At 23.2% G+C, this 12,822-nt stretch overlaps 1 protein-coding gene across 2 annotated transcripts; it reads right to left on the bottom strand.

Annotated features, from left to right (window-relative positions):
* Positions 1-5,669: 5,669 nt before the first annotated feature.
* Positions 5,670-11,321, bottom strand: LOC109789341 (uncharacterized). Of its 2 annotated transcripts, XM_083061171.1 has the most exons (11): positions 10,997-11,321; positions 7,928-8,095; positions 7,430-7,838; positions 7,225-7,328; positions 7,055-7,142; positions 6,863-6,967; positions 6,684-6,773; positions 6,436-6,573; positions 6,245-6,354; positions 6,073-6,145; positions 5,670-5,963 (listed from the first exon to the last, which is right to left on the bottom strand). In XM_083061171.1, exons 2-11 carry the CDS (start codon positions 8,047-8,049, stop codon positions 5,841-5,843), a joined length of 1,362 nt encoding a protein of 453 aa, XP_082917297.1. In that variant the 5' UTR covers positions 8,050-8,095; positions 10,997-11,321; the 3' UTR covers positions 5,670-5,840. The 2 variants fall into 2 exon arrangements, with proteins under 2 accessions (XP_082917297.1, XP_029125254.1); XM_029269421.2 differs by lacking the exon at positions 10,997-11,321 and having other exon boundaries at positions 7,430-7,776; positions 7,928-8,067.
* Positions 11,322-12,822: the final 1,501 nt, after the last annotated feature.

Here is a 12,822-nt window from a genome sequence, read left to right as displayed (position 1 = left end):
TCACATACTTATAAAGAGGAATATGTTAATATTAGATCACAGATTGCACTACAGAAGTACTTGAGTATGACTAATAGGACTACACGCTTGATTAGTTATATCCAACAAGGATACTGCCTATCAAAATAAGCAGTAGAAATTGGGCAATTGGAAAGAAGGGAAACAAAATTACCAATCTCCACAACCTCAGTTAAATTATTAGTTTTGAACTCTTAAAAGAACACTGAATACCAAAAGGAGCCAATAATAAAACATAAAAAAAATAAAAAAAATTAAAAAAAAATTGCAATGACCTGTTTACATAAAAACTGCAGATAAGAGAATTATCTTGTCTCATAAAATTCAGCCCATGGTGCCAAATCAATGCAGATGCAATGTCATCCAAGATAGGTTCCTTAAGTTTCCTAACTGCAGGTTCCTGCCTTTTCATAAAATCCTGCTCCCATAGCTACAGAAATTATATAATCATATAAAAAAAATGTACATATAAATCTTAACAAATTCATAGACAAATTAAACCACTTTCGTACCTTTACAGTCGCAAATGTTATATTATACGATTTCATTTTCTATCTCTTTGTATAACTACAAAACACACACAATTAATTAATTCTTTACTGTCATGAAATTTATTAATTAGGAACCAAAAGTGTGAAGCTAGAAATTAACCACAATAATATTGTTACTAACCCTGCAACTTGCCAATACACAGACCATGGCCTCTACTCATCATCGGTAGAAATAGTACCTTCTTCATGCATTTTTTCGAAACATGATTTTTTGGACAAGTATGATATGGTGGAAGTGCTTGAAGATTTCAATGAAGAGGAAGGTGTATTGGTCACACCACTTGTTAAGGTTGATGGTTTTAAGACGGTGTTTCACAGACACAGTCATGATCAGGCAAGAAAGATTCCTAAGTACGATACTTACCTGCAAGTTCATTCATAATTTCAAGCATACTGCATAGTTCATTCAAGACAAGAATTTGTTTTGATAATCATACTCAAAGCCCTTAACTCACTCATTCAAGTACATAAATAATTTTTCAAGGTTTAGTGAAAACATTGATTAACCACCAAGGCCCATTATAACAAAAAGAAAGCACATATATAAACTACTGAAGCATATACTAACTCAATACCCATATCATAGAATGTAAAACATTGATGATGTACTTGATAATGTGTGTCATCACTTTATTAACCAAAACCAAGCAAAGAAACTAAACAATGACAAGAACCTTCTCAAATTTGGATGACCAAAACTTTCCTGAACTCTTTAAGTTTAAACCTATTATCATCATAATCAAAACTAAGCAAAAAAAAATTGAGCAGTGACAATAACCTTCTCAAAGCAAGATGGCTGAAACTCTTTCAGTCTAATTCCAGTCCATGTTAATTCCTGATTTATAAACATAAAAGGTCAAGATCTCATTTAACATCATTATAACAATGTCATCATAAAAAACCACTAAATTAAATAACACTCACAGTTGGAAAAAAAATAAATACTAAAGATTTAATCTATTGCATTCAAGACACAAATCAAATATGTTAGGACAAGAAACTAAATAGAATATGATGTAATACACCTTTTTCAAATATCACCCTCCTCATAACTCCTCCAATTTTTTCTTAAATTCTCTTCTTTATACAGGGTTCGTTTTAACTCATTGTATTCCTAATGATTCAACTTTCAGCCTTTCGAGAAGCTGTGAACGGTGTAATTTAGTTACACAAAAGTTTGAATAAGTTTAACACACACTAACAACCATATATATATATATATATATAACAGAATCAAGCCCGAATGTAATGGCATCATCAGCATTGGATTATAAAATGAATATTCCAGCAAATAAAAACCATTAACTTATTTATGCATTGATTTATTCTTTTTCAGCAACACTTGAATGGGATATACGATCCTCCTCGAACAACAACTTTAATTTAGACGGTGACAGTGAATGGAGCAGTGAATACCCCACTGATTTCAGTTCATGTGGTTTCAGTGAAAGAGGGAATTGAATCATGTATACAAACTTATTCAAACTTTTAATTCTATGCCCTCTACAATCCCAACAAAAGAGCACCCACGAAAATAACATCCCAGGATCCTCACCAACAGTAGTATGATATATAAATGGGAGATATATATATATAAAACTAGCTGTAATCCAATGATTAAAATTTATTTATTAATGAATGAGACATTACTCTACTTTAATTTTAGAACAAAACACCAACAAAATTCAACATGTTTGATAAATAGCAAATTCTTTAATCAGATTCTTTTTTTTTTTTTTTTCAGTTTAACCAATGATCTTTAATTCAAATTTTAACCAATGATTTTTATTTCAAATTTTAAGCATACAGATATATTAACTAAATATTTGAATAAACTTTTCGGTTAGAAGATATCCTAGAGAATCAAAATAAATAAATAAATAACGCAGTCAAAACTTATGTTTGCTTTCCATTGATATGGCTTTGATTCTGAAGCCCCCAACCTCATTCGCCATGGGAGAAGTCTTATCATCCTTGTCATAAATAAATGCGAGAAGAACATGCTTGAATTCCTCATATGCTTCCTTAAATACAAAGCCAACCGTCAGAACCAAACAACACCAAAAAAAGGAAGAAAAAAAAAAACAGAGTGAATTCAATTTGACGAATTCAATACCGGATAAGCGTCGAGCGCGCAAGGAGCGAGAGCCGTTTTGAGACACTCGATAGCAGAGTCTCGTTCCTCCGCGGTCCCCTTCCGAAGAAGCTCAATAAATTTCTGCAAAAAGGAAAAAAAAAATGAAGTTAGGTATAGGGTTGGTCAGAATTTGCGATGCGAGTAGAAAAGAAAAGGAATGAGAACCTGTTTGTGCAAGCGGAAGAGAATTTTGCGGTCGGAGAGGATGGAGGGGGCGTGGAGGCGGAGGAGGTGGAGGGCGGCGTCAATGGCGGGGGTCTCGAGGGAGTGTCTGATCTGGCGGATGAGGAGGCCGGAGTGGTAGGAGGAGGAGGAGGTTGAAGGGGCGGAGGAGTCTTCGATTAGGTTTTCGGATTTAGCGAAATCGATTAAGAGAGCGTCGAGGGCTTCCCAATTAACTCCATCTGAGTCTGAGATATGAGAAAATAAAAATCCTAACAGATGTTATGCTGAACAAGAAAAGGAGAGAAATGTTAGAGATACTGGAAGATGAACGTGTTAGGTTAATTTAGAAGAATGAAAGAGAGAAAATAAGGCGGAAATCTTAGGTTAAAAATAAGGTTAATTTGAAAGAGTCACAGAGAGGGAAATTTAGAAAAATTTAAATTTTTAGAAATTGTGAAACTTATAATTTTTTTTTTCTTGTAGTATTAGCATATTATTTAATTAATAATTAAAAATAGTATTATGTAAAAAATTAAATTATTTATAGATAAACATAAAATATAACTAATATATTTAAAAAAATTATTTATACAAATTCTTCGTACATTATATTATATATATATATATATATATATATATATATATTCGTTATAAATTTTAATTATATATAAGTAATATTTATATATAAAATACTAGTTATAATAATTATATTTTAAATTTATGATAAATAATTTATATAGTATAATAAATTTATTGAATTGATTGTTGATTTTTTCAAGGTATATTAAATTCAGTTTAAAAATAAAGTTGAGAATAATAGATTAAATGTAAAGATAGTCTTTTAGTAATCCTAATAGTAATCCTAATTTGATAATAAATTTATTGTTTTCAATTGTTAGTTTGAATTTTCAATTAAGTTATAAGATTAAAGTTTTAAATAAATAATAAATAAATAAAACTTTATCTTTGATTTTGAATATGAATTTAAATTTTTAAGATAACATAATGAATTACTAAGTTTTAAAATATTGTCTTTAGTTGTTATTTTAATCTTTTACAATTAGGCTATAAGATAAATGTAAAAAAAATCATTATTTTTAATTTTGAATCAGAATTCATATGTTTAAGATCAAATAAAAATGTAAAACAAAAATATTTCTTTCTCTCAAATTGAATTTAAATAATAGAGCATCATTCTCTTGGATAACGAGATAATATTTCTATTTGATTGATTTTTGTTTGTTACATTTGTATTGTATCATTATGTTATGATAACCAAAAATATTGGATTGACAACAAAAATATACTTTGAAATTAAAATAAATAATATATTTTTACCTTTAAAAATTAAATTAACTATTAATGCGTTGTATAGTTAATAAGTCATAAACATTGTGAGATTTCTATAACTTATTTATCTTGTATGAAGTATCTTATATAATATTATATTTTTAATTAATAATTTTATTAGATGTAGAATAATGTCAATTTTTTATGTTATAATAACTTATAAATATAATTTTATTTTGTGTCTAATATAAAGTTTTCATTATATATTTTCTTTATAAATATTTTTATTTTAATGTTTTATTCTAATATACACGAGTTATTTACTGATTTAATATAGTTACGTTTATCAATTTTTTTTATTTATAATAATTACGATGCCAGTGACAAGTTTAAACATAAGATTATGCATGCATATATTATTACGCTTTACATACTAAAATACTAATTACAAAAAATAGCAAAGCAAAATACTGTTTAAAAAATAGATATAATTGTCTTAAAATTGTGGAAATCAAAGTTACATATTTTTATGTATTGTTACATATTATACATAAAATTATTGTTACTAAACATTTTAATATTAATATTCTTAAAAAAATGTGATAAACTAAAAAGAAAAGATTTTAAATTTAGGATTTAGAGTTTTACAATTAGCATATTGTTTTATATTAGAATTATGTTTTGTTAAAAAAGATTTATAAATTTTTTTATAGTATTTTAACATATGCAATGAACAAACAAAATATTAATTATATATAATTAAAATTTATAATAAATTATATATAAAGATAAATATTACGTTTAAATATATAAGTTTGAAATTTGAATAAATAAATATTTTAAATATATAAATTGTATTTTAAATTTAACAAAAAATATTTTATATTAACCTGTAATATTATTTTTATTAATTGATAAAAAAAATTTAAAATAATAAAATTTAATTCATAAATAATTATGATAATAAAAATGATATTATATAAAAAGATTATTAAAAAATTCTTTAAAAAATTTCATCGAAAAAAGATTCCAAAAAATATTATTTTATAAGATAGAGATCTGTATTTAACATAACAAAATTGATTCTAATGATTTTTTTTTGTAACTAACATATTTTAAAAATTTAAATAATTTGATAAATAAAAAAAATTTCATAAATATTATAATTAGTAATAAAAAATTAATTTTTATGAAATTCTTGCGATAAATTATTATAATTAGCTATTACAATTTAATTATCTATTTTTTTTACCGATGTTTAAGTGATATATTACTTAACCTAAAATAATTATTTAATATATTTCTATTGTAATCAAATTATATACTATTTCAATATATTTAATTTACACTTAATTATAACAAAATTTAGTCGATAACTATTATAATTATATTATATTAGTCATTGAAAATAAACTATATTATTTTTATAAAAAAAATACTTATATATTCGAGTTTAAAATAATAAAAAAAGCGTATTACTTAAACAATGAAATTCACACTTTCAATAATAATAAAAAGAAAAAATAATTATTAATTAATAAAGTATAAACTTGCGAATAATAAAGTTTATAAATTTACAAATCCATAATAGTGATAAACGCCAACTAAAAAAATATAAAAATCAAAATCTATAAATAAAAAATAAAGAACCTAAAAACATTTAAAATCAAAAAAACTCTTCAAGGTTTTGCCATACTAGCATCCCAATGTTGAACTGCTTTTCGAAATATATCCTCCTTCAACTCATTGTAACAACAATTAACCAAATTAAGTGCAATCTGCATTCTTGTACTCGGGTTAACCTATCAAACATAATACAAATCAAGTTATGACAATTAAAAAAATTATTTATAAAAATATGTTATAGGATAAATATAATTTTTATTATACTGCAACAGATAATATACTTACTTGTACTTCATGATAATCATTTGAATATCCGCAATCTTTCATCCATTTGCAAACCCAAACTCCACAGTCACCACTAACATGCAATGAATTTTTTTTAATGTAAGTTTAATCTATTTGATTAATGATATACCTTAATTATAAATAATATATATAATCAAATAATAAGACTTACGATCCATGTTCTTGACGACCAAGATTTTTAGGCACAACGATAGGAAAGTCTGATATGACATGTTTATATATAAATTTATCGTCATCATTTAACTCATCTAAGTATATTGCCTTCAAAAATAAAAATATTTGTTAGAATATAAAAGGTAACATGGATAAATATAATGTTTATAAAATATAGTTTATAAATACCAGTCTATGCACTTGTAGCTTTCTGTGCTTGTCTCTTGCAACACATGGTAAGGAATCTAATATTAACAACTTCCTTTCATATATGTCAACTACAAGTAGGTACCAATGATCGTTATTGTCGTTGATAGGAATAAAAATCTGCAAATAGAATTTTTCTCATCATTAATAGGGATAAAAATTTACACCTATAAAATTTATTTTATAAAATGTGAAAACATAAAATATAAACTAGTTACATAATAAATAACCTTTTGAAGAAACTTCAAATTTCCCATAAATTCTTCCTTGATGAAATCCATTGCTTTTGTATGCATATAACCCTTACTAAGTGCATATTGCTATTATGATACAAAAGAAATAAAATTGGAAGGTTATATATTAAAAAATTAATAATAAAATATAAAATATTGTACAAGTATATTCTCACCGCAAATGTAGTTGGCAAGTACCAAGTGTTATATTCCATGACTGTTGACTTTTGAGCCGATAAGCTCTCAAAGAATCTAAGCTTACAAACCATCAAATTAATAACCTAAAATTGATAAATAAAAAATCAATTAACTTCACATAAAAAAAATTAATTTAATCATAGGTATATAATTTATAGGTTTTGTCTTACCTCTTGATCCAACCAATCATTGGGCGTAAGGGTCTTTAATGTTTTCCTATCTCCAACGAAAGATTTGCATTTGACAAGAATTTCGTTTCTACACCAAAGATATCATGTATAATTATTGATATTAAAAATAATTATTGATATTAAAAATAATAATTTAATTTATTACATGCCCGTGAAGATTATCTTCGTCGCGCATGAATATATACGCTGCAAAATATGTATCATCTGCGTCTAGTTTCATATTGGAAGGAGGTCTAAATATGATAGGAATTTTCTGCAAAAAAAATATTTAATCTATGTTACTGTAAACAACATTTGATTTAATACAATAAATTAATAATGAAATTAATTATTATTAATATATATATAACTTACTTTTGGCATTTGAACACCAATAATCCTTCCATCAATCATATATGGAGGCATTGGTTGAAAATTTATATAATAATCATTATCTTCTTCATAATGATCGATCAACCTCCTTCTACTTTCATTTTGACAATCCACTGCTGAAGGATGTGAATTAGTTGAAGAACTTTGCTGGTTATTATCAATTAATATTTGAAGTCCTGATGGAGAAATCGCGAACTTCCATTTGGGATATCTATCCACTATCATTCTCGCTAAGCTATTGAAAGTCTCTATTAGTGGATCCTTGGCACTAGCTTGTTCCAAATCCTTATGAATTCTACTTCCATCCAATTTCATGGGAGATGATGCATCTGAGATATTATAATATTTCTCGTTGTCATTTTTTTGCTGAGACACTTGATGACCACTTGTACTATAATTGTAATAAAAAAAATATTACAAAATTTAATTAAAAATCACATAAAATAATAAAATTAAATAATGAGTTTTAAATGAAAGAACCTGGAAGAAATATAAACAATTTCTTGAAGCGGTTTTGTTGTTTTCTTCATCTCCTTCCGAGCAACTGGTTGTATCTTAATTGATTTGTTTGTTGACCGACTACATTTGTTTCTTGGAGCCATTGTTTTGGTAGACGTTTTTGGAACAGGTTTGATGTCAAAATGTGTTCTATATAGAAATTTAAGATAATCCTAATTAGACTTAGAATACATAATTGAATGATGAATAAAGACCTAATAAATAACTATATATAAACCAACAACTTCACAATTATTTTGAATTACTGATAATTTAGATAATAAACAAAATTATATTTGATAAGAAGATAAAACATCTTCTAATATATTTTTTTATTAAATTTGTTTTAAAAATATTATATTTTAGTTTAAAGATATATGTGATAAATAAAAAATTAATCGTATTTTAAATTTTTTTATTTTACAGCATGTATAAAATTTTGGATTAATTAATTATTTTTTAAGTAACATTTGTTTTTTACTTTTAACCTTTTTTTTATTTAACAAATTATATGTAAATTTTTAATATTTTGGCTTTCACCAAATTATTTTTAAATAAAAAATTTGTTATATGTCAGTTAAAAAAAATTACTAGAATATTAATGAATTTTTTAATTCCTTTTTTTATAGAACATAATTGTAATATAAAAAAACTCTAATAAACCCTAAAATTTAAATTTATAAATCGTAATTTTTTTTAATTTATCAAATTATAAAAAAAAATTCATATTTCAAATAATATAGTTAAAAAATTATCATAATAATTATAATATTCATCAATTTTAGTTATCAAATCATTTATAATTTTTAAATTAAATCTTGTACATTTTCTTGTTACCAACAAATATTATAAATCTGTTTTATCATAAGATAGTTCTAATATAAAAAAAGAATTATACTAAACCTTAATTCTATAAACATTTTTCTTAATTTATTAAATTATCTTAAAACTTAAAATTTGAAATGTTTCGGTTAAAATTTCTTTTTACCAAAATAATTACGATATTTTAAAATAAAAAATTTGTCATATGTCAATTACAAAAACAAAAACAACAACTTTATAATTATTTTTGAATTATTGATAATTTAGATAATAAACAAAATTATATTTGATAAGAAGATAAAATAATTTTAATTTTTTTTTTGTTAAATTTGTTTTAAAAATATTAAATTTTAATTTAAAGATATATGTGATAAATAAAAAATTAACCATATTTTGAATTTCTTTATTTTACAGCATGTGTAAAAATTTGGATTAATTAATTATTTTTTAAGTAACATTTTTTTATTTAACAAATCATTTATAAATTTTAAATATTTCAGCTTTCACCAAATTTATATGATATTTTTAAATAAAAAATTTGCTATATGTCCGTTAAAAAAAATTACTAGAATATCAACGAATTTTTTAATCCTTTTTTATAGAACATAATTTTAATATATAAAAACTGCAATAAATCCTAAAACTTAAATTTCTAAACCGTAAATTTTAAATATTTTTTTAATTTATCAAATTATATATAAAAAAATTTAGATCTGAAATAATATAGTTAATAAATTACGATACCAATTATAATATTCATTAAACCTGTTTTTAGTTATCAAATCATTTATAATTTTTAAATTAAATCTTTTATATTTTCTTGTTACCAACAAAATATCACTATATAAATAAAAAAAATTTAAATTATTTTTATCAGAAGATAGTTCTAATATAAAAATATATATATATATACTAAAATATAACTCTAGAAACATTTCTTTAAAATTTATTAAATTATCTTAAAATTTAAATTTGAATTGTTTTAGTTACAAAAAAAATTCACCAAAATAATTATGATATTTTAAAATAAAAAATTGTTATATATCAGTTCCAAAAACAAAATCAACAACTATACCATTATTTTGAATTATCGATAATTTAGATAATAAATAAAATTATATTTGATAAGGAGATGAAAATAATTTCTAAAATATTTTTTGTTAAATTTGTTTTAAAAATATTATATTTCAATTTAAAGATATATGTGATAAATAAAAAATTATCGATATTTTGAAATTCTTTATTTTACATGTGTACAAATTTGGATTAATTAATTAATTTTTAAGTAACATTTGTTTTTAAATTTATCCTTTTTTAATTTAATAAATTATCTGTAAATTTTAAATATTTCAGATTTCATCAAATTTATTACTATATTTATAAATAAAAAATTTGTTATATGTCAGTTTAAAAAAATTACTATAATATTAACGAATTTTTTAATTCCTTCGAACATAATTCTAATATAAAACATCTAATAAACCCTAAAACTTAAATTTGTAAACCGTAAATTTTAAATGCTTTTTTAATTTATCAAATTATATAAAAAAAATTAAATTTGAAATAATATAGGTAAAAAATTATCATAATAATTATAATATTCATAAAACCTTATTTTAGTTATTAAAACAAAATGACTAGAATAATTATAAAATATTTAAAAAAAAACTAGAGGGATTGTTTGTGTCTTTAATAATTATACATAGACATAATATTAGAAAGTTATGTATAGTTATTCAAAGACTATATAACATTTTTTAACATCTGAAGAGTATAATGGTCCATTAAAAAGTCAAGACCAAAACCAGTTACATACCCCTATAGACCTTTTATAATAGGTATATATAATTATAATATATAAACAAATCTACTAAACCCTAAACTTTAAAATCTAAAAAATTATTTTTTAAATTTATTAAATTATTTTAAAGTTTAAATTTGAAATGATTCGGTTTAAAAAAATGACTGAAATAAATACGATATTTTAAAACCAAAAATTGTTATATGTCAGTTTCAAAAACAAATTATCACTACAATAATTACAAAATCTTTAAAAACATAATTATAATGTATAAAAAATCTATTAAACACTAAACCTTAAAAATCTAAATCCTAAATTTAATATCTTTTTTAATTTATTAATTACTATAATAAAGATGAACAAAAACTATATCTGAAGATTTTTCATAAAATATTAGCATGCACAGTAGTATTTAAAATTATTCTAACCTGTGATTGGTGGTAAGATGATCTTCTGGCAAGATCGGTGAGCCTTTTCTGCTTTACGATCTTCGGGCAAGTTTGGTGAGCCTGTTCTGCTTGATACGCCGGCTACTCGAAGATGGGGCTTGCATATGCAAAAGAGACTTTAATGCTTAAGTTAATCTTTGTGGATATGTAAGTGTCATATATATAATGCACATACCTTGATGCAGATAACAACTTTTCCTATAAGTGATAATGAGATTGGTTACGATTTGATAAGATTGTGATCTTATCAGTTTATCTTATCGGTTGGGGAGCGGTCCGACTTGATAAGCTGATGTGGTACAGATGTGAGTAGTACAAAAATAAAAATGCAACTTAAAAATAAAAATTCATAATTAAAGTGTCTCAAGATAAAGAAATAATATTTATCACCCAATATATGGATAAAAATTCATAATTAAAGTGTCTCAAGATAAATATATGGATAATAGTGTCTAATATAAAAATGAAAACTAAAATGGTAGTCACCAAAATTTATTATCTTTATAATAGGTATACATTAATTGGTATATTTTTAATGTCATATTTTTTACATAAGATCATAATTAATATTATCATTTTAATAGTTAACTAATCTGCATCTAATCATTGAACCAAAATTGTAAATTTCACTTGATTGAAGAACTAAAATTGTGAAATCAAACATTATGGAATGACAATTGTAGATATGATATTGACTTAGTTTGTTTAAAATAAACAAAAACAATTCTAAAAAATTAATTTTTTAAAAAGTGATTTTTCAAATAAGATTTACTTCTTAAAAAATAGAGAACTATTTGTAAAGAAAATAAACGATTTTTTTTAAACAATTTAGACTAGCATTTTTTTAATACCAATTTAGACCAACAGGTTAAATAAGTAGAAAATTGTTTATTTTAGTTGAAAAAAAATGGTAGCAAAGAATCAATTTGTTAACAAAAAAAATGGTAGAAATTTTATTTCTAATAATTAATGTGGGCTACATATATTATTTGTAATTTTTATATTAACTATTTACATTTAGTTGGGTTCAATAAAAGTCATCTGATTTGAATAGAAAAAACGCTCATGATATATACACCTCTATTTTTTTACAAGTACACCTCTTTTATTTTTTTAAAAAAATATAAAATATTGTAATTTTTTTTTTAATTTTTCTAAGTTTGCACCTTCAACTTTTAATTTTCTACTTTCTTTTTTTCATACACTTTTTGTTCTCTTTCAATTTTCACATATTAACAAAATAGATGAGATGAAAGAAAGGTAAGGGGGTACATATAAAAATTAAAAAAAATATATAGGAAAAATGTGTGAAAAAAGGTACTAAATAAAATGTTATAGGTGTAAAATTAAAAAAAATTTAAAAAAAAAAATTAAAATTTTAATTATTTTTTTTAAAAGGAGGTGTACTTATAAAAAAAAGGAGGTGTATATATCATCAACCTAGAAAAAATAATATAGGCCCAGACAAGTGAAAACCAGATTTGGCCCATTAGGGGTTAATGAGAACCTTAACAAGTTTAAAATTATAAAGATGATCATGGTCTCCAATACGTCAAATCAAAAATAGACTTCTCTCTTTCTCCCTATCTGAAGAGAAACATCTAAGTCCCGTTACTTCTGCTTAGACAGAGAAAATAATACTGTGCATCTATCACAATTTGAATTTCAATGAATTATAACACCTATTCTCACATTATTAATATTTTATATAAAATGTTATTTTCATCAATTAAACTATATAAAAGTAATTATATTTTAATAAAATTAAACAGTAATAAACTGATAATTAAACTACTTTTATTTTC

The sequence above is a fragment of the Cajanus cajan genome, chromosome 7 (assembly GCF_000230855.2).
Source record: "Cajanus cajan strain Asha chromosome 7, NIPB_CcT2T_4, whole genome shotgun sequence".
Taxonomy (NCBI): Eukaryota; Viridiplantae; Streptophyta; class Magnoliopsida; order Fabales; family Fabaceae; genus Cajanus; species Cajanus cajan.
The sequence above is the reverse complement of the archived record's forward strand: the minus strand, read 5'-3'. Positions and strand labels throughout refer to the sequence as shown.

Coding starts and splice junctions, on each gene's coding strand:
- LOC109789341 (XM_083061171.1), bottom strand. CDS start 8,049: ATGGCTCCAAGAAACAAATGTAGTCGGTCAACAAACAAATCAATTAAG. Junction 7,329..7,429: donor TTGGTGTTCAAATGCCAAAA/GTAAGTTATATA, acceptor TTTTTTTTGCAG/AAAATTCCTATCATATTTAG. Junction 6,774..6,862: donor ACTTGCCAACTACATTTGCG/GTGAGAATATAC, acceptor GTATCATAATAG/CAATATGCACTTAGTAAGGG.